The sequence below is a fragment of the Falco peregrinus genome, chromosome 4, assembly GCF_023634155.1.
Source record: "Falco peregrinus isolate bFalPer1 chromosome 4, bFalPer1.pri, whole genome shotgun sequence".
NCBI classification, from domain to species: Eukaryota; Metazoa; Chordata; class Aves; order Falconiformes; family Falconidae; genus Falco; species Falco peregrinus.
The window spans coordinates 65112357-65134601 of record NC_073724.1 but is presented as its reverse complement, the minus strand read 5'-3'; the positions used below and the strand labels follow the sequence as shown (position 1 = coordinate 65134601).

Sequence of the window (22245 nt, the reverse complement as noted above, 5' to 3'; positions counted from 1 at the left end):
TTGCACCTAGAATATATCCTGCCTTCAACCGCACCTTCCTCCCAAACTCCCTTGGTGCAAATCACGACCTTCCTCACCCATCTTTCGAGAAGCTCTCCAGTGCCAGTGCACCACCTGCCTGTATCAGATATGGAAAGGTGCTGTAGTTATGTGCACTGAGGGGGTCAGGCAAAGCATACTGATTATCAGTGGAATGATTCTCATCAGCCTCACTGGACTTTGGTTTTCTTCTGTCTGTAGGTAGTACAGAGGCTCCTCAGCCCATGGCACATCTTCCTTTCTCACTCGTATAGAGGCTGACACTGTAGCCGCTGACTTACTTCTTTCCATGAGCAATTTTCTCAGAGAATGTAGTGGAGTTCTATGCTTGTATTTATGAAAGTAAAAATAAAGTTTCTAACCTGACCCTTGCTGCACTCAAAGATTTATCATGTGTTTTTATGGTGTTCTTCCAGCAGAAACACAAGACCATGTAGTTATTTTCTAGCTATTTAGACAAAGAAAGAAGCACTTTCAAAACACGTGTATCTGTGATTTTTCTACACATAAAGTGTTTGTAATTAAGGATTTGGGTGTTTAACCAGCTTCTGTGGAGATAATTTTTAAAGCATTTCAGTTCACCTCTAAAATTAAATCCCAGGCTTCCAAGAAGTCCGTGTGAGGATAAGGGTGCAGCATCTCTAGGGTTTTAACTGCTCAAAGACTGCCTCTCCTAGACACCACCCTGTCCTTCAGCATTGGCATCATTTCGTATTAACTTAAGCTGAGCTGGAAACCACACCTCTCCCCTGCGGTGATCCTGAGCTGAAGTTTCCTCTGCTTTCCATAGAGCAGGCACGGCGGAGGACAGAGCAGGGAGGGGGAGCATCTCTGGGGAGAGGGATCAGGCTGCAGCAGTCCTTACGCACAGGTCCTTGGCCCCAACCTGATGATCTGGTTAGAAGTGCCTCAGGAACTGCCATCCAATGACTCTCCTAAATCCTCCCATTCCAAAGGTTTGGCAACCAGCACCCCAAACTGTCCCACATACGCCCTTCCCAAACTCTTTCAGCATGTGATGCCAGGTCAATCCAAATCCCAAGTCACAACTCGCTGCAAATCCCTTCTGCTTTGAAGACCCCCTCAAGACCGGTTGCTTGAGGGGCTGTCCAGACCCTGCTCACAGTCATCTCAGCCCTTGCAGCAGCAGCAGCCACAGGCTATGGAGGTTCCTTGTTGCCCTCCCAAGGACTAGAACAGCCCCATACCCAAAGCTCTCTCCTAAGCATGTCCAAATTTGACCCTAAAGTTTGCGGGATAGCTCAAAGACCTACTTCTCTCTGTGCTTGAGAAGATGTTGGTGTGAAAGGAGCAGCATTTAGGAGAGGTCTAAAACCAAATATCATTCCGCAATGAGATGCTCTTTCAGCAGACTAATGCACTGTATCTAGCTGGCATGGCCTCACCAAGTGCCGTCTCGGAGGGCTGGGTCCCCTACCAAATGTGGTGGTTGTGGCTTTCTTTTTAAAGACAGGGATTGGGTTCAGTGGTTGTAAAACAGATTAACAGCTTGGGAAGTCACCCAGGAGGCAGGAATCTGATACCAGCACATGCTTAGTCTGTCAGGACCAAGTGTAGATTCAGCCCAAATTCTGTATCTAGTCAAAAATAATCTTTTGCTAGGGTGTCTGTACATCCCTGTATTTAACATGGCTCTGTTCTCTCTCGGAACGAGTCTGCTGTGCCCGCAGGAGCCAATTTTGGGTTGTCTGGCTGACATTTTGATCAGTTACAAAAACTCCCCTGAACCTGCTGGTGGCTTCGCTTCTCTGGGGCAGGGTTTCATGCCCAGGGTTTAAGTCCTGCAGCTAAATTGGCTGAAGCGCAGTATGAAGCTGTATCCAGTGATATTATCGTCTTTTAGAATAAGAGCATTGGGTGCTGCAGAGGAGCCAGCCTTGTTCTTGTTCTTTACTAGTCTGCAAAATCAAAGTCTCTTTTTATAATACCAGGTAGGATTTTGGCAGTTTTAACAAGTTTTTAAAAGTTTTAAGGAGAGATGACTTCCACCAGCACCGCCAGGGACCCCCTCTTCCATAAATCCATCCAGATCCTTTTATTTTCCTAAACATACAGCATCCCTACGGTCTTCACAAGCAATACAGGTCTGTGCACGAGGTATTCTCATAGGACAACCTGAAGCTTGTGAAAACTGCGAGTGAAAAAATCATGAACGCGTGCACACACACACACAGCCCTCCCCCCCCCCCGCTCTCCCCGCCACTGCGGTGGGTTTTTCTGCCACCTCGTGGCGGGAAACGACCCGCCGCTCCCGGGGCCGCGATGCCGGGAAAAAAAAGAGGTATTTATATACATTATATTAATGATATAATCACTATCTACTATAATACACTAATATCATACTATACTAGTATAATACGATATATAGCAATACAATACATCAATATCATATAGCAAATACATTATGTTATACTAATGTCATTATATATTCCGATATTAACTATTAAATTAATTAATATTAGAAATTATAGATTTATTTTCAAGCATCGGAACTGGCTGCCCAGGGAGGTGGTGGAATCACCATCCCTGGAAGTGTTTAAAAAAATGCATGGATGCAGTGCTTAGGGATATGGTTTCGTGTTGGGCTTGCCTGGGTTAACCGTTGGACTTGATGATCTTAAGGGTCTTTTCCAACCTAAGTGATTCTATGATTCTATTCTACGATCCCTATTAATATTACCTAGAATCTGTAGTTGCAGGCTGGCAATTTATTGCAAAAAGCCTGACCTAGGCAAAGCCAATAAATGCCTCCTGTTCTGCAGGCTACCTCAAGGCAGGTCGGACATGGCTCAGGGCTTCTCTGGTTCCTCCTGGTTCTGCCAGGTTTCCTGAGCTGGAAATAGTTGACACGGAGTAGCACTTTGGGTCTGGTTCCCACAGCCGGGGTAGTAGCAAATTAGGGGAGGGAGCAACTTCATCAGCTGTGTGCTACACCTAGAGTCACTGGGCACAGGGGCAGCCATCTGCTCTGAAGCTGATGTAGTGGCAAAATGATGAGTCACACTTGCAATGAATGCGTGAAATAAAGAGCCAAAACCAAAATAACAAAAGAACCCCAACCACTAAACCCTGACCTGGTTTTCCGTAGCTCAGTCAGGAATGTGATGGCGAATGACCGCAGCCTGGTCCCAAACAGCAGGAGGAGGTGGTCCACAACAGTTACATCTTGCTCTGCTGCAACAGAGAGTAGTATGAGCATTAGTCTTGTATTCCTGCTCCCTGCAGAACAGCAGAAGTCCAGGGTACAAATGTAGAGGACCTGGAGGTCGTCATCCCTCCCTCTGCTTTCCATGTTCAGTATCTCAAGGGCAGTCCCCCCCTCCGTGCCCCACCCTTGGGTCCCCCACTCAGCCAGGCCCTGCCAGCATGGGACATCCACAGCTCAAACTTCAGCAAACTCACGCAACAGCGCTGCCCCCCTACCCACCAGATTTTGGATCAAATTTCAGTAAAAATATATCCAATATCATTAATTCAGTTAGGTGGTTACAGAACTGATCTCAGGCACTCTGCTGAAGTAAAGTACCAGCCTGAAAGAGCTGGACAAATTGAATTAACCTTTACTTGAAATATTTTTTATAAGATAAGACCTTTAGGAAATAGGACTCCTATCTAAGTAGAAGACACGTCCAATTTTTACTTCCAAGGAAGCACAGCATGGCTCCAAGGAGCACTGCTTTTTTTTAAAAAAAATTGTATTTTATAAAGTTTATCAGGCTTGAAGAAAATATTTTTCCCAGCTGCAAGGACTGGATGTTCAATCTGCAGTAAAAATACCCTATATGGGCTATGATGGAAAGAAGCTCTGACAGGGACATACATTGCAGTCAGCTGAATCTCACAGGAGGAGGACAAACACAATTTCACATGAGCAGACAGCTGAGACTTCAGCTGAATCTCGTGAGGGTTTTATTTGCCACTGACAGCAGAAGGAAGTCAAATGGGTTGCAACAGCAGCTTGAGAGCGAGTGCTGTGGAAGTGCCTTGCTCTGTTTCACACCTAGCCCTTGCATCATTTTTATTAATCTTTTATTTAGCTATGTAGCTTCCACCACTTCAAGATTTATTTCCCCCTCATCCCCAGAATACAGTAATGGCATTACTGAGACAGAGTGGCTTTCGCCACAGATAGTCTCCTTTTAAATGTTACATGAGGTCTTACAGCCATTTTGGTGTTGCAGGGACAGCCTGCTTTTTCTTTCCAGCTTTTTCTTTGCCATCTACTGGCAAAGGCAAACCTGTCTGACTAGCTTCTGCAGTAATTAGGATTCCTTTAGGGTGCAGTCAGCGACAGTTGTAACACTGCTTCGGATCATCAAAACCAGTGTTCATTATGTCAGTACAAAGGAGATAAGATGTAGTTTCTACAAGCTGTCCCACTGCTAAGAGGCTTTGGGCTCTGCTTCTCATTGAAAATGACCCCTCACAAAACCACGAGTAGCTTGGCCATGTCCAGCCCTGCTGCTACCCAAAAGAGCAGCCACGGAGGCTGCACAAGGAAGGAGAACTGCTGCGGCGTGGGCTTTACCCGTGAGGGTGCTCTGCTGACACCCCACCTTTTCTCCAAGCTTGCTCAGGCCAGGCTGCCAGAGACCTTCTCTCAGCTCTTCACTGAGCTCTCTACACTTAGGAACCACATACCCCAACCCATCCTCTCCAAAAAGGTTACAAGCCGATTCCCACACCCTGTCCACTTTCCCCCTAACTGCCCCCCTTCCCCTCCCGCAGAGCCACTGCACCAGGCTGCTGCTGAGAGCTTCCAAGTGATGGGGTAGGTGCCAGCACCAGGTGGCCACTGATCGTCGCATAAGCCTCTTTAAATGTACCTCTGATTTGAACCAATTCAGGTAAGCACGCAGGTCCTGTTGCGTTCATCTTTCTCTCTTCTCCTTCCCCCATACACAGATCAGCTGTTAAACTCCCTGGGACACGGACTTACTATCCACCTCCGGGTATTAGGTATTTTACACAGAGCTTTGACTCAGATTAAGAATGAGCATGGGAAAGTGATAAAATTTAACAGCAATAATAGAGAGTCTATTGAATTGGTCTTATATTACCTTTGTACTGTGCTAAACTCCGCAAAATCCCGTCCTGCAGTGGTGTCTCTAGGAGGAACAGCAGTGATTGATTTAGGCTGGAAATGGGGCATCCTTGATTGCCCTGAACCACCTCCTGGTAGAGTAGGGTGATTTCAGCTGTTGTCACTTCCCCTTTCTTCGATTATTTGTCTCTCTCTCACCCTTTAAGGCATGACCCACTTATTTTGTTATCAATATTTTAACATCTGCAAGATGATCAGTGATAAAGCACTGTGTCAAGTCATGGATGAAAAATGTAAAAGTAATTTGTAGGGTAACAGCATGTATAGGTGGCTTGCAATTTCTTCCAGGAATTTTATCCTAGGAACTTAAAAAAACCCAACAACTTTATACAGATATTTGCCTAAAAATACAGAGAAGCCTTTGGAAGGATTGTGCTGCTCACAGGCCCATTTTCAAGAACAGCAAATGGCAGGGACTGAATTCATGTAGTTCAGAGAATCTAACTGTGAACACTTTTAAGTCAAGTGTCATTAGGTTGAGCTAACGAGCAGTAGAAAAAACATGGCAGCTATACAGTATATCTGTAGTATTACTAAGCATACAGACATACACATTGCTTTATCTACCTGGACAGATTTGCTTGCTAGAACAGGCGTTCATAATTCAGCACACTTGCTTTTTTTTTTAAAAGGTTTTTGTTTGTTTAAGTAAGAACTGAAATTAGAATGATCAACTGTTAATTTGATTGATTTGAGGGTATCTTCTCTGTAACAGAAAAAGATATGCAGAAGACCCTCTCAGCAGTCTGGTAGTCTAGACAGCAGCATCCAAAACTAAACACTCTCAGATTCAGAGGTTAACATTACCTCTTTAATCCTCAGAACTAAGGGACTGAAAACACTGAATTCCAGCCCAAACGCTAATTCCTTGCACAGGGCTTCTAGAGACGGTGACAGCAATACTGACAAGAGCTACCCAGGTGTCTGTGCAAGGTTCCCTGGTTTTATTCACATCAAATTTTGGATGAACCGGCACATGGATATTTTAACTTTAATTACTTCAATCTCTGTTGAAAATAAGATAAAAAGACATACAACTGTCTCCATGCTACCTTACAAGGCTGAAGAGTGGGGGAAGTTTGGTTTTTCATCATCAGAAAGCTTTCCCATCTAATTTTACAGCATTAGTGGCTTTCTACCTATAAAACACATCCATCCACGTGGTAGACAAGTTAGTGGGCTTGCTAAAGTGCTAACTTCCAACATCTTATATGAAAAATAGACATGTGACCTGCATTTCAAAGGGAAAAAAGATGTTAAAATGCTAAACAAACATTTTACCTAATATGGGCAAAATAATAGACAGAATGCACCATCCTGTAGGGATACAGTTAAGAGAATTCATTTTGCTTAACTTGCATGGCAAAGTAAAGGCTTGTAGTCTACCACAAGTAAAGCTGGTGCAAACCCACCTTAGTTCCTCAAAGGAGGGTGGTAAGCCAGCTCCTCCTGGGGCTGCTCCCAGGAGACCCTCCTCAGCATCTTGAATCCATGGGAAAGGCTCTCCCCAGATGACCTTAGAGACCCATAGGGGTTACTGCCTATGGGGTACAGGACTTACTGGTACACAGGTAAAAAGCAAACTCCATTTCTAACTGTTTTCATGGGCGAGGGACTCTATTTATGTGCACAGAGAAGTTTAAGTGCCAGCAACTGGAGTGGGAACCAGGGGACACAGGGGCCCATGCATCTGCAGTACCAGAAACATGCACCTTGCTTGAATATGTGTGTATGTGGGAGAGCTTACAAATATCAAGCTGGACTTGCTGTAAAATAGGATAGGGGTACTGAGAGCCAGGTATTAAAGCAGTCTTAAGTCTGGCCAGGCTAGAGGAAGGGCCAGAGAGTCCAAGCCAGCTGCTAGAAAGAGCATAGGATGTGGATCAGAGTACAGGAATTCCCAAAACAACATGCAGACCACTAGTACTCCATAACGTAATCCACAGGGCTACAGAATCTTGTTAAGCAGCAAAATTTAGTCTTCCCTACTATAAATGTGATGGATGCTACAGGTATATCAAGATAGAGAAGACTGACACTGGTCCACTAGCTTCAAGTGGTGGAGCACACATGAAGAGGCAGCAGAGAGGTAGTCTCAAGTTTTGTTAACATGCAACTGTAAATCATAATCTTACACAACTTCTATTATTTTGGTACAACACAATTTTTATTGCTGTTCTGAACATCATTTGCCATTGTCTGTTTACCTGAGTGGAGACCTCATTAATATATTTAATTTAAAAACATCACAGGAGTTAAATGGGTAGTTAACAGGCACATAAAGCATTATATTACAACACGTGTTCCACATGGCAGTAATTTGGACATAGACAGCATTTTAACCCGAGCAATGCCAGAGCTTTGCTCCCATTATCCATAAAGAAGTACAAAAGAATTTAAGGCACATGTGACCTGCTGCTTTCAAGTAACAGTGAGGTTAAAGGGGTTACGCAGACAGCTTGGCTTGTGATTAGTATTTCTTGGCAATACTTGTTTCTTTCATGATATAAAATTGAAATGCAGTATAAAAATACATCTTTTCACAGGGTCCAGTAGTGCAATCTCAGTATTTTAATGCTCTGGTATTTAAGCCTGAGGTACATTAAAAGTGCAAATTCTGCTGGAGTTTCTTCAGGAGACCATGTTCAGGAGACGAGAGACTAACCTTTTCCTTTTGCTTCCTAAGAGAGGCTGCATTTTAAGTTAAACAGTTTTTCTTAACTTCTCCCATGAGATATATTATCCAGAGGTGTTACTGATACCCCGATTCCTCTTAGTGCAGGGATAGTTAATGGAATTCCATAATTTACTCTTTGAATACACCTCTTACATCTGAGAGACAGCCTCAGCTTGGGTTTCATAGACATATTCGTCCTTTTTGACTTGTTCCTTTTCTTCCTCATCAAGTTGTGCTTCAATCTCATTTGGATCAGTATAGGTGTAAAAATAAGCCATGACAGCAAAAATGATACAAACTGCCAACAGCAAGGCAGCAAATAGTACATACTCTGCCCACTGTAAAAAAAAAAAAGTTTAAGTTATCCATCAGTATTCATTCCTCAAGAGTTACACTATTTTACTGTTTGCAAGAAATGAAGTTAATCCAAAATGTGAAACTGAGCATACATAACAAGTGTCATATGACTTAAAGGATTAAGTATTAGGTGTATATAATACATATTTAAGCAACTCAGAATCGAGGCCTTTTCAGCACTTCTGTCTTCATTAAAGAGACAAAAGTTCTATAAATGCTGTAGAGTTCTACAATACCCTTTTCCTGGAGGCATGCAAATGGACCGAAAGACTGAAAAGGAAACTCAGCCCCTCCTTTTGGTCAGGTAATCTCACTTTAAACCAGGGTGGCAGTGATCCTGCTTTCACTTAGGTCAGCAGTAAAAAAAAAAAAAAAATTCTACTGACCACAAATCTGGGCAGAAATCAAGACCAGGAACTCCAGCTTCAGAGTGCTGCCTACTCCACCTGAAAAGCCTCAACAGCTTCGTTTCATGCTCTTTCTGGTTAATTTAGCTGAAAGCAGGACTGCCAGACCATTTGCAAAGCCAGGCTCTTCCCTCTCTCAGATACCATTTTGATTCATTAGGGAGTGCCACTAGTAGCCTAAGAGCATCCGTCCAACTGCTCTTTGCCAGGAGAACCAAAGCTTTTATGCCCTAAAGAATAAGCTTTGAAACCAACAGCATCAAAAGGGAAGGCTGAGTTACACAGGTGAAGGTTCATTAGCAGTGAACAGAATTTTGGTAGGTTTTAAATCTCATTAGTCTAGAGTTTCAGCCCAGAAGTCTGCAGCCTTTCCACACTATGAGAAGTTATTGTAAAGATGCTAGAAATTGATTTTTGCAATCAAAGGAGCCTGAGTTAAGAATGGCAAACAACAGATAAGGGAGGTAAAAAATACTTCCTCAAAGGTTTAAAGTTTAAGTTTTTGCCTGTGTGTGTACACATTCATACACCTGCTGGGGACAAAGACCAACAGAAACTTTAGAAGAGGCTCCAGGAGAACCCTGTTGTCACAGCCTTCAACACTGGTTTTAATCCAGATAGGTTATGAAGATTTATAACTCCATTACATACTCCAGTAAGATTATTCAGTCATGCAGTAGTTCTACAGCTGACTGGTACACTTGTAGCCAAAACTGACTTCCTATGTTCCAGTTATAAGCAAATCCAGCATTAATGCTGATGTTCAAAAGTTGTTGTGGATTATCAGCCATGACCTGTCCCCCAGGATTAGAGCTGCTTTCTCACAGTGTAATACAACAGCATGCTGATCGCTTGTGTGCGTACCTGCTCACTGAGTTTGGATGCTCCAGCCACGATAAGAACGATGATGTTACCGACAGCCACTGTCAGCAGCCATCCTGCCTGCAGCACTGCCTTCATATTAGAAGGAGCCTATAGAAGTAAGACACTCAAGTTTCAGTCAGATATTGCTATCACTTCTTTTCTGATGTTCACTGCATTCTTTGCATTATAACAAGCATTGGTTCTCACGGGGTGGGAGGATGATTTCTTGGTTGGTTGTTGGTGGTGGTTTTGTTTGGTTTTAATTAAAAATTGCTAGAGAACTGAGAAGGCCTGGAGAAGGCTTTGAGGAACAAGAGATGACCAGTACCAGCTGTAACAGCTTTTACTTCGTACACACTAGAGTAACTAACAGGCACGTTTTGCATGTCAGTAACACAAGGTACACATTAAATGAAGAAGTTGAGTGCATCATAGTCTAGCAAAACACATCTTACAACATTCCTGTCACTGTAGTTTATAGGCTGAGAATTAAGGGAAGAAATACACGCAGCTAATAACATATTGGCGTTGGAAGACAAACGAATGAGAAGCGTATAATTAAACTGCTGCTAAAGACTGTGTGGAGGAAACTGGTGTGGAGATAAGGTATCAGTACTTGTTCCCTTTATATTTGAGGGCTCTCCAGTTCCGTTTTACAGCAGCGGTACAGTTCCACTTATTTTCAATGGAAAGTCACATGTGAGAAGGAGATTGCAGGCCTAGGGGTTCAAGTCTTCAAATGATGTAATTCAGGATAGCCTCATGGAGAACACTGAATGCTAGTGAAACAAGGCCAACTTGCATCAGCCTATAGTCCTGCTAGGGAGCTCTGAAGGGCATAATTGTTCAGGCAAAGCAGCAATACAGAGCCACCACTTAAACAATAGATCACAGATCTTCATTTGTACCAGGATTCTTAACACAAATGAGAGCTCTGAAGAGCAAGACCTACCTGTGCGTAGGAAAACTCCAGCCCAGTGACAGAGAAGACTACTTCTGCACACGTAAGAATAAAATACTGAGGGATCTGCCAAGCCATATGAACTGTATTGGGTGGGATATCTTCAGAATACACTAAATTAAGAGTGTCTCCAATACACTAGAAATTAAAATAGTGCATTAGGAACAATGATAAGGAGTCTGTACACTAAAGGCACTCTAAGCAGTTTATATCACCTCTATAATCATATATGCACAAAGTTCTGGGTAAATAAGAAATACTGTGTATGAGGCATTGCATAACTAGTTAAAAGTAGTAATTTGACCGCAGACTTCATGCAAATCCTTAGTGTCTAACAGGGCTAGAGATTTAAGGCTATTAGTAGTTAACATGAATTCTTGCATTATGTTATCATACCCATCATTATTTTTATAGTTAACAATGGTTTCATGTTCTGTTAAATATACCAAAATTCTATCATGTGTACAATTAAGGTCAAGAGGGATAATTCTACAGATGTTATTCTAATTAGGAAGAAAATATTGGCATGAAAAAGTAATTCTGTATTGTCCATCCAACAGCACTGGCAACTTACCTCATTAAGTACAATTGTATAGGCACTGCCAAATCCAAATGCCTTTGAAGTAACTGAACATTTGGCTGAATTTGTAATAACCGTAATGTTGTCATCTCTGAAAGAAAAAACACAGTTTAGACCACAGGTATAGACAACTGTGTGTATATATAAAGTAAGAGTTCTATGTCCTTTTCCCAAGGAAAAGTGTCTCTTTAGTGGTTAAATTAGGGTAAGGAAAATGCTTACCTTCCTCCTGGAAAGAGTGTGTAATTACTGGCAGAAAAGGTCATCAGTGCTCCAAAAGAAGTGTCACCCATAGTGACATTAACAGTATCAGGAAAATTGTTTATTAACCTTTAAAATGCAAGGGTGATGAAATGCTAAACAAAATACTCTTAAGTCAAAGAATACAGGTTTTGCTTTTAATTATATACTGGCAGCATAATAAGGATCAGGTCTTCCCCTTTCATTTTTGAAAGAACTCTAGATTTCTTAAAGTGGGGCTAATGCAAAAAGCAAGCTAGACTCATGTCAGCCCACTGCCTGCTTAGGAGACTGTTAAAAGCAAGCCTCTACTACAACCAGCAACAAATGCATCTGCAAATGGGAGATGAAGAAAAGCAGAGAAGTAGTAGGATACTTTTTACTCAAGATTAAAAAGGATATATAGATATACAATCTGTGTTTGTCGTCTACGAAAAAAAAAGTCTAGACAACAGTGAAACATACACTTCCAATTCTAGCTAATTATACCCAAAGTATGCGTGAGATGGTTTAGATTAATTGTGCCCTAGAAATTCCTACACCCCCTAAACATCAAGTGAAGTGTCCAGAAAGTGCAGAGCTCCTACAGTATAGAAAACTATGTTAAGCAAGAGGAGTCCACCTAAGAGGCAGATTGAAAAGACAGTCACACTACTGCCAAAATTTAGGAATAAAACAAACTCTACCTGATGAGATTATTTCCTTCTTCCGGTTTTGATACGACATTGTCGAACAGCTGGAAGAAGAGACCATTATCAAGATACTTTGTTGGCGTCAGCGAACAGCTTAAATGCACTATTACGTAGCATGAGAATTAACAGAGGCTTCAGGGCGAGAGAGACTGCAGACGTTCCCTTTTAGGATCCTGCTAGGATAAATGTCTACTAGAAGACACTGTACAACCACACATTTAAGTCTTGTTTAAAGGGTAACTGTCAAGCTAAACACTAAATTGGTAATTCCACACCATCCTGCCCTGCTCTGCTGCTCTCTACAGTTCACCAGTCTCACTGGTACAGCAGAGACAGGGAGAGACAGAAAAGAAAAAGGGAACAGCTACCCAGAGCTTGTTCTCTCAGCTTCACACACCCCCCATGTAGACAGCTGTCAAGATATTAATGTATATCTTGGGAATTAATCAGACTTACCAATCGAGTAACAATATCAGTTGCAGTTTTTTTAACTCCAAGAGTGTGACGGTTTTCCCCTGGCAAGTTGAGAACTTCATCTTTAGTTTTATTTCCAGAAATTACTCTTAGTGATTGCAACTGAGAAGTCTCAAAAGTTATGTAGCCCGTCTACAAAGACAAACAAATTGCTATGAATTTCTATGCAACTGCATATTTGTCTGCATCTTTGATGGAGTATTATGGACTCAGGGCGGGGGTGGTCAGAAGTTTACACGTGTTACTTCTGAAGTGCCAGAGAACAGAAGCATCTCCTCACTTTCATTTTTTGTTAGGTTTTCTACACAAAGCACCAGTTTCATGTGATCATTATTTTTTTAATAATTTATTTTGTTACACAAGCTTCCAAGTAACATGAGCTTCCCACAAGCATTATGGAACAGCTGTTATATTTTCCTGTGTATTTCTTGCTCCAGATAAACTAGACTTACCACCAAGTAACATTCTGTTTAGCTACAGAAGCAGTACTAGCATAAGTTAAGATGCAGCATTTTCCACATAGCAATATCGCCTCAGAGAGGCAAGCGTAAGCTGCATCTTTATGGTTTCAGCATAATAGGAGTGACTGTTACTGGGATGTGTTTTAAATATTCTAAATACATTTCATCTGCAAAAAATACTTCAAACATTAATTAAAAAGTTCTTAAAACACTAAAATAACCCTTTTGTTTTATAGTATTATAATCCAGATATTTTGGATTATGAAATGCATTTTAAGATGTCTATAGTAGTGAGTGGAGCATTTTACACCCTTCATTTTCAGGTATGCACCATGGTTATATCAATACCACATCAGCATACAATTTGAGTGCCCTTATCTTCTCCTCACAGCTCAGTTCCCATTTCAGAGGAGAAACCCTGTTCCATCCTCCTCCAGGTTTGCCTCACATGGAAACAGGACTGCAGGCTATCAGAGAACACACCTCCTAATATCCATTATTAAAAATGTCCATCAGCTGCACTACATTTTCCTGTCAATAGGGCTATCAAAGTTGTGCTGTAGTAGAATCTGAAAAGATTCTTTGACAGAAAAATCTGAAGCTTAGTGTATGCGATGTAGCCACAGAAAAAGCTCCCTGTTCAAGTGATCACTCACAGTAAGAGCAGTGGCTTACTAGAGCTGAATGGACTTCTATTGAAATAAGGAGTGTTCTTGCTGTTAAGAAATGACACCTTTTTAGAGAGAGTGAAGTTTTCAATTAGTTCAAACTAACTATTAAGTTTCTTAAAAAAAAAAAAAAACTCACCAAGACAAACTAGTATACTTAGAAGATTGAAATAATTACCATTTCTTCGTTCACTGTGTTTTCAGTAATCATTCATTCCACAACACAAAAAAAAAGTCTTTAAAACTAATAGAGGAAAACTAGAAAATAATCAGTTTGTTAAGAACTATCTTTACTTACTCTGTTAAATTTGTTTAACTTGCTATTCCCCATGTCCCCTTACTTACTGACTCCATAGGCTTTACAGTGACATTCTGAAGATGTCCAAACTCAACTGTTGCACCATCAGTACCTAGATTTACTATTTTGATTTGAGATTGCCCAGCGGCAGGGAAAACTGGAAGAGTTTTCTGTAGGACAGAAAAAAAAAATCAGTGCCCTATCTTAAGTCACATGGAAAAAGTACTACATTTGCTGTGATCTTAATTATCTCATGATAAAGATTAGCGTTTTCCTGATGATCTGTGATTGTATGAGGGATGCGACTTCAATACTGGTGTTTGTTACTTCACAGCCAGGCATGGTTCCTCTTTGATCATGTCCTGCAGCATGCTGCCGAACTGCGAAGTGGCCTTGGTAGCAAGAAACGGGCTTTTCCCGCATCCTATGGCTGCCTGGGTTCCAAACTGGGAAGTTTGGTACCCCATTCTGACTCATTGCTCCCCAGCCCTGCTGCAGCTGAACTGGACAGAAGCATATATAGGCACCGCCTTGTGCGATAGCCCAGAAAAACTGAACTCCACTTCCCACTAGATCTAACAACAAATGGCTTCTGTTCTCGTAGAGCATCAAGAGCTGCAAAGCTGCATCTGCTTTCCTCACTTCCTATACTTTTGTCTGCTTCAGTCTCTTTAGGTACATCATACAACAAAACCAGGCCCGTCTTTACCTTTCTGCAGGAGATTTTTGGGCAACAGTCTGGGAAGTTACCAGCCTTGATGAAACTTCTGCTCGATGCTAGTATATGTGCACGCACAGCTCTGCCCCTCTGAACACGGCATGCAGGAAGACAGCCTGAATGAGTCTATACCAGCTGAAGGCCAGACCCTTTACTGACAACTTCAAGTGGCAGAGTTGAGAGCATAAAGTTTGTTTCACTGCTGGACCCAGGCATGAAGGACAGAATTCCTCATTCCTAACTAAAGCTATTTAAGAGTGGAACATCTTGTCTTCATGCACCATGAAGGCATGCAAGCACCACTAGATAGCTCTTCAGATCTTGGGATGCTACGGATCACCTCCCAGAGATGTGACTGACAGTCCAGCTACAGGAGAAACCTTTATCTGGTTCAGGCATGACACCTCCCTTTGGGGCAAGGAGAGTTAGATGTGATGAATCCTGCCTTAGGCAGGTATTGTCTCTGCCGATGCTGTGATGTCACACTTCACCTCCAGTTTAAACATCAGAAGAGATCAGAGATATGGTTTCCAGCTTTTAATCTCAGTTTAGAGACCCGAGTTTGCCTTTTAACATGTGATTGATGTCAATCGCAGATGAGATGTTTTGCAGGATTGTGTTCATAACTAGTTAAATTATGCTGATCACACTATTGCAATATACTTCAGGTTTCCCTCCTTTCACTTCTGTACTCCTATGCTTGGTTTCATATTTAGGAATCTTGGCTTATTTTCCTCTTAAACACAATTTGTTCTGTATTAACAACTAAATAATAATGGGAAATACTTGCATGTGGCTGAACTTACATCTATTTCCACTTGCACAAGGGCCGCAGCAACAAAAGCCAAAGATGCAAGGAACATACCGACAGTGATCTTCCTCAGGGGCCTAGTACAACAACAAAACATGTATGTGAGTGTTGAAACGAATATTAATTCAAGAGGTTCAGCTGTTAGTTGTTTCCTTTCCACAGTGGGAAACTCAAGTGGCCACAACTAGCACATTAACACCATTTGAAGGGCTGATGTTGTTACAGAAATCGTTCTGCTAAGCTGGGTACCTTTACATTCATAGTTATACTACCGGGAAATACGTCTTTCCTGCAGCACCGTAATAACTTGTTACTTGGCATCTGCTGGGCTTAAACATTGACTGAACATATTAGGTTTCTGCAGAAAAAGTCTGATCTGCAGGTAGAAAAAACCCCACAGCAATTCAGTATGGTTGTTAGCTTTAAAACAACAAAGAGACCAGAAGTTATGCCTTTTTTAAAAGGGGGTAATCATCTTGTGTCTGTATTGCTATGTTCAAATCAAAATAATATTGAATAAAGAGGCAGGGAAATGTGTTGAATTAGGGGACATCTACTGACATTCAGCTACACTGTAAAGGTAAGTTTAAGGTAGATATTTTATTTATGGCATCGTTGGTCAGATATAGTGTCCACAAATGAATGACTGTTTCCAGCACAGCACATGCCCTCAATTTTTCATAAGTAGATGGAAAAACAGCATTGCATCTTAGCCCTATAAAAACTGTTTTAAGAACTTCTCCCTCTCCAACTTGCAACCGCTAGCTGCTTCATTATCAACGGTTAAAATAATGTGCAAATCCCCTCTGAAGCTACACCTAGAAGTACCCAGCAAGCCAGACTCCTCACTGGGACTGAAGAGGAAACATATCTTGTCTCAGGTAGTATGTGTCTCAGCTTAACACTGAGGATTTATATCGTATTTCTACTTGGTATACTTTGGGAGGGAGAGGGAGCAGACTTGGTGGAAGTGGAAAACAATAAATAGCATTTCTTCTGCAATCAAAAGATTTTGCCCATAACTGGAAAATATTGTTACTTTACAAATAGGTTCTCACCTATTTCTTTAAAATATTAGCCCCATTAAATGCATTACTATTTTCTTCTTAGCTGAATGCTTGCTTTTGTTACATTATGGCTGGAAGAGCAGTTTAAAGAAACCACTAAAATGAGGCTCTGCTGAAGTCAGGCAAGTACATCAACTTACGTAAAATTGATCTTGCATTTCTTGATTAAAGGATAAACCACAGCATCTACAACTGGGACCATTACAATAATCAGGATGGGATTCACAGTCTGTTGAAGATGAACATAAGAAGAGAAAAAAGAAGTATTTTTCTAAAGTCTTTTCTTTTTTTTTTTTTAAATGAAGGGCAATTTAATATATATACTATTTAGGAAGTACTTAGAATAGGCAGACAGATTACTGTACCTGCATTTGGTCTGGCTGAACCTTCATAAATCCCTGGTGAAGAAAAAATAAACAGATTTCAGTATTATGACAACAAATAAACCCAATCTGAACAGTAAATCTTAATAAAGAAAAAAAACAATGAAAAGTAACCTACAAAATCCCCATCCATTGTTGTGGCTTGCAGTGTCCATCTTGACCCCTTAACAAAAGAAGAGAAAGTTAAATGTCACAGTAAATCAATCTTCCAAAGTACCTCTTTAATTGTTTCTATAAGTAAATTGTTGGGGAAAAATACCCAGTACAATAAAAATACAGCCAGCTTGCTACAGGAGTATTCTTACCCTGCAATGTAAACATTTGAACTAGGTGATCCTTGTGGCCCATTTCACTTTATTTACTAGTTTTGTGAAATAGAGTGGAAAATAATTTAGATGCAGAGATTAGCTGGAGAGATGCCAGGGACATCCCATGCAGAGCACTGCCGTGTGCTGTGCACAGAAGCCACCCAAGCGCCTTTGTGCCGCCTGCCGGAGCCCGAGTGCCCCACACCACAGACTCATCCATCCTTCCTTCCCACAGCCCAGCAGCTCGCAGCCAAGCCAGGGCTGGACCTGCCTTGAGCCTTCTGCCCAGAAAACATGCCCAGAGCCTGGTCAAGCAGGGCTGACCAGCCTGAGCCCAGGGTGAGACAGGAACGTGCATTGCTGCATCTTTTACCTTTAGCCACCAGCGATGTACTGCCCAAGATATGTGTTATCACTCATGTAATGCGTATTTAGTGCTGAATTTCATAGCAAGGTTGCCTGGTTTTATTTATCAGGTCATGCTGATAGCTACTGCTCACTCGTACTAGTCTTAAGCAGCACGATCTAGGCAACCTGGATCAAACTTCCTACAGTATCCTGCCTTGGATAATGCTTCCAAGCCCCTGGTTCTCTGAGACACCCTCCTGAAGTCATACTCCAGTACTTCACTATGAAATCCTGCTTTCAAGAGTCCTGAGCAGCCAGTCCACCAAGTGAATGAGAATCACAGGCTTATACTTCTGCTTTAAGGTGCGAGGTGTTTGTAACATGTTTGAGTGGTTAAGCAAACTGGCACTCCGGTAATTTCAGCCCTTGTTCTCCACAGCATTTACACTAGGACCCTACATTTCATCTCACAGATGACAGCAGAAGAAGCATTAAGAATACTTTTTAAATTACTGTTTTATCCTCTGAGTCGTGGTTGATAAAAGATTTGAAGAGGCCTCAGCCACTCAGTCAGTCCTGGGTACGTCCAGATAAACTGTTTCCCCTTTTCCCCTGGCTACAGAACATCCTGTACTAACATGACTCTGTAGCTATCCCTTTGCATTACAACCAGATCAAAGAATATGCAAAGAGTTGTTTTCCACCCTCTTATAGACACCTTATGTCTGGTGACCTCAGAGTATGTAAAGTGACATAGTACAGCTCTAATCACCACACCAATTTCTACTTTACCTGTTGGTCAAAAAGCGCCCAGAACATAGGGAGAGGAATATAAAGGAAAAGCACCTTCAACACCAGCTTGATCTGAGCAATCAGTCGTTTCTGCAGCAAAGAATTACACAAGAGGAATAATTGGTTAAAAAAAAAAAAAAGAGACAGTTGCAGACTACAGTTTGCAGTAGAGACATATCATGTGATGTTTACCCACATTCCAAACTTTTTCTTGCAGTTACTTCTGGTGATTTCTGTTAATAAGCACAAGGTCTGCTATGGGTGTGGGAAGGGCTACTGGTTAAAGGCGACACTGATACCAGAGACCCCTGTGCCTCTTGGCATGTATACCGATGGCAGCATGAGATCTAGCACTTAGCGTTGCGTTATTTTTCTAGGAAGGAGGTGTTTGAACAACAGGTACCTGAGGAATGCTTTGCACACATGAAAAATGCATATAGGCAAGAGGAAAAACAAAGGGGGCATGCTAAGGTTTGTGCTGCCTTTGACAAAAGGACAGGGTGCGTAGGAGGCTAGGGATGTGATCAGGGACTGTGGGACAGAAGATTTTGAGAGTCATAGTAAGGAGTTTGTGCTGAGGCTGGGAGGATACAGCACAGTGTTCATCCACTTAAGCTGAAATTCCTAAGCATAATTCTGCAGTTTGATCCCAGGACAAGTGTTACGGTCCTGTGCATTAACCATGACAGTCAACACTATGTCCATTTTTCCCAGTATATTCTCCTGACAGAAAAAAATTTGACAAGGATAGCGCTTGCTAGTTTACCAACTCAAAAACTAATAGGTGTTTGTATTTGTTCAACAAGGGACCTAGTCTTTTCTTCACCTCCCTTGAATGTCCCTGGACAGCCTATGATCACACAGAGCACCAACTCACACAGCTCTGCTTTCTCCTTCAGGCGCTGGGGTGGTGACCTGCCAGGCCCACTGAGGTTTGGCCAGACCATTAGCTTGTGGATGATCGAGGCCCAAAACTATTTGCCCAGCACCTGAGGCAGTGAATCAGAGCCGACAGAGAGGCTGGGGATCAGGGGATGTCACAGCAGAGGAGCACTCACACAGTACTTACATCATACTTCTCACTCGCCCAGTCTAGCCAGTGCTCTCTCTTGGGGAACTCCTTGCTGCGATGCCGAAACCTGTTTTTGATGGCAAACTGAGAGGAGACGGAATTTTGTTTAATGGCACTACAAATATTTGTAAGTGCTATAAGCTGTTTTGTCATTAAAGATGACACTCCTGTTTGTAGCACTGAGAGGGTGCTAAAGGTGACTGGCTTCTCTTAACTGCTCTAAACATCTAAGGGAATTGCATTTAAGGCCTCACACTGCGTATCCAGTGGAGTGTGCTCCTGGGGTTAGGTGAACCAGAGAGCTCGGAGTAGCTGCTCTCAATGTGGGTTGCTGTTAGGAACTTGAAGACGCACCTACTTCAGATTTACGTACCACAACAAACAGAAGAATCTCCTATGCACAGGTTTTCAGAGCTGAACAGTACGTGTCACTATGAGAAGCTGCATCTTGTAAATATTCCTCATACCTTGACTGAACATACACAGATACAGTCCTGAAGAACTGCTAAGACTTTCTGCATGGAGTAACATGCAAGGCTGAGCCGGGCCTTAGGGGAAGCAGCACTCTGAGCAACAGCCAAAGTCTCATCCAGAGCTGTGGTTGTGGCAGTGCTTACAGGACAAGCAGTGGTCTGGGCTATAACAAGCTGGCAGATCTGCGTGGAGAACGAAGTCAACCACAAATGACAAAATCCCTGATCTCAAAGCTGAGGCACTGCAAAGTTGGGACGTGCAGTGCTGGCCATACAGACTGAGCTCCCTTCCTTGCAGGCTTGCACTGACATGTCACCCCCCTGACCTCCCCATTATGAGGAAAGAATGATCCCCAGAAGCTGGAATAAGGTCTTACGTATCACTGATACCTTGCTTTGTTTCCTTTGCATATAAATTCATCTAAAACCCAAGATGTAGATAAATAAAAAAGCAGCCTAAATCTGGAGGTATAAGAAGCCTTAGAAAAAAAGTAAAAAAGCTTTAGAGGCTTCCCTTGTATTGTAAGACATTTCCGATGTAGGCAAGTTCACTGAACAGTTTTAAAAATTGCTGCCAAGGTTTTTGGGAATACAAGTAATACTTACTCCAATGCATTTGGAAACTTGAATCATTATATTTCCTTGAGGTTGAACTTTCTTGTACATTCTACTTCCAGTTATGAACACAACTACAATATGCAAACAGAAACCAAAAGCAACTCAGTATTCATGGAAAATAGGGGCAAATAATTTGGTATGGAAACTGTAACAGTCAAGGAGTCGCATCAGGTGGGAATAAGCTTCCTAAGGAGCAGGGAAATTGCCTATTGGCCTGGCGTCATACAGTAAAATAAATCAAATTAATATCAGCAGGTTGCTTTTATTTAAGACAAAGGACTAAATCTGGAAATTCTTAGGGTAAGTCTTCAGTGGAACATTAGCTTAATTGAGGAATGGTCAAAACATAGACCACTTAGGACCTTGTCCCTGGCCTTGCTGTACCAGGTTAGAAAAGCTTTGCAGGCTCCTCTTCAGGAGCCCAGGCTGGTGCAGCTCACACCATGCAGGGACATGCGAGGCTCTGCCTGAACTGCAGGACTCACCGAGATGTCCTCAGCTCCCACACCCAGGCACGTTCCCAGGCATCACCCTCCTGCATACAGGGTGGGACACTGGCAAACCCCCGCAGCTGCCATCTGCCCTGGGTTGGGTGCACAGGCACGATGGGGTCACTGGTAGCTGCAGGTCCACCCTGGGTGGTGAAGGACCAGGACCACGAGGGATGCTGTGGTACATACTGACACCCCCTGGCTTCTTGGTCTTTGTACTGCAGCAGCAAGGCTCAGGGAGTGACCCACAGTGCAGCTAGTGAAGATGCAGGTGTTTGAGAAACACTGACACACCCGTATGGTGTTTCTGCAGTGCAGGGACAGTTACCTTATACTGTTTGCTACCCTGGACTACAGATAATTTCCAAAACCCCCATTTTCTCTGGGTTCTCACTACATCCAAAAGACCTTGTCTATACAACTCAATAGTCCAAGAAATATAGACATTAAGTTACATAATGTGCAGAATTTAACAGTATACTTGTGCCTCTCCCCAGCCCCAATCTGTCTGTCCCAATACATCAGCCTCCCCTGCAGAAGTGAATACTTCAGCTTAATCCACCCCACCTAAGAAAAAAGTTCAAATCAAGAACTGTGGAAACAATCAGGCATTGTTAGAGTTTGATAGCTGGAGATTTCTACCACTTTCATTATTCTGAGATCATTATCGTTTAATCATGTCTATAACTGAAGCAGCAAGATGAAAACAGTTCCACTTACCCAAGGAGATAGCCATGAGGGCAGCAGGAACACCAAAAGCTAGTGGGTAACATCGCTGTTTGCTGTGAATGCCACACTCTTGAGCTGAAGTATGAAACAGAATTGGATAAGAGTCCCAGTCAGCGCTGCCAGTATTTTACATGGGGTTTCTGCTCTCCATATTCATTGTTAACTCAGAGAGTGGGGGAAAAAAAAACCCCAACGTCTCTGCTGACATTGTGGACAGAGTGGATGATCAGTATCCAACTTACCTTTTATTATTGGAAAGGGGAATTATATATCTCAAAAATATCACATAACAGTTAAGGTGGAAAGGGACCTCTAGAGGTCACCTGATCCAACCCTTCTGCTCAAGCAGGACCACCAACAGGTGTTTGCCCAGAACCATCTCTGAGGATGGAGACTCTACCACACCCTGGGCAACCTGTGCCAGTGCTTGATCACCTTCACTGTGATGAAGTGTTTCCTGATGTTCAGAGGGAACCTCCCGTGTTTCAGTTTGGCCCATTGCCTCTGGTCCTGTCACTGGACACCACTGGGCAGAGCCTGGCTCCGTCCTCTTTGCACCCTCCCTGCAGGTATTTATGTACATTGACGAGAT

The 22245-nt window shown here is 42.4% G+C and overlaps 1 protein-coding gene across 1 annotated transcript in view; it reads right to left on the bottom strand.

The window, feature by feature from the left end:
• Positions 1–7304: 7304 nt before the first annotated feature.
• SLC15A1 (solute carrier family 15 member 1) overlaps positions 7305–22245 on the bottom strand; it is a 31219-nt gene continuing 16278 nt past the window's right edge. The window contains exons 8-23 of the mRNA XM_055802900.1: positions 21645–21728; positions 20422–20504; positions 19340–19426; positions 18271–18360; positions 16941–16985; positions 16805–16837; positions 16580–16668; positions 15368–15449; positions 13891–14013; positions 12399–12548; positions 11937–11986; positions 11233–11340; positions 11005–11101; positions 10422–10568; positions 9470–9577; positions 7305–8179 (exon numbers count right to left, since the gene is read on the bottom strand). Coding sequence (XP_055658875.1) covers positions 7991–8179; positions 9470–9577; positions 10422–10568; positions 11005–11101; positions 11233–11340; positions 11937–11986; positions 12399–12548; positions 13891–14013; positions 15368–15449; positions 16580–16668; positions 16805–16837; positions 16941–16985; positions 18271–18360; positions 19340–19426; positions 20422–20504; positions 21645–21728 — 1565 coding nt within the window. The 3' untranslated portion in view covers positions 7305–7990. The remainder of the gene's footprint in view (positions 8180–9469; positions 9578–10421; positions 10569–11004; positions 11102–11232; positions 11341–11936; positions 11987–12398; positions 12549–13890; positions 14014–15367; positions 15450–16579; positions 16669–16804; positions 16838–16940; positions 16986–18270; positions 18361–19339; positions 19427–20421; positions 20505–21644; positions 21729–22245) is intronic.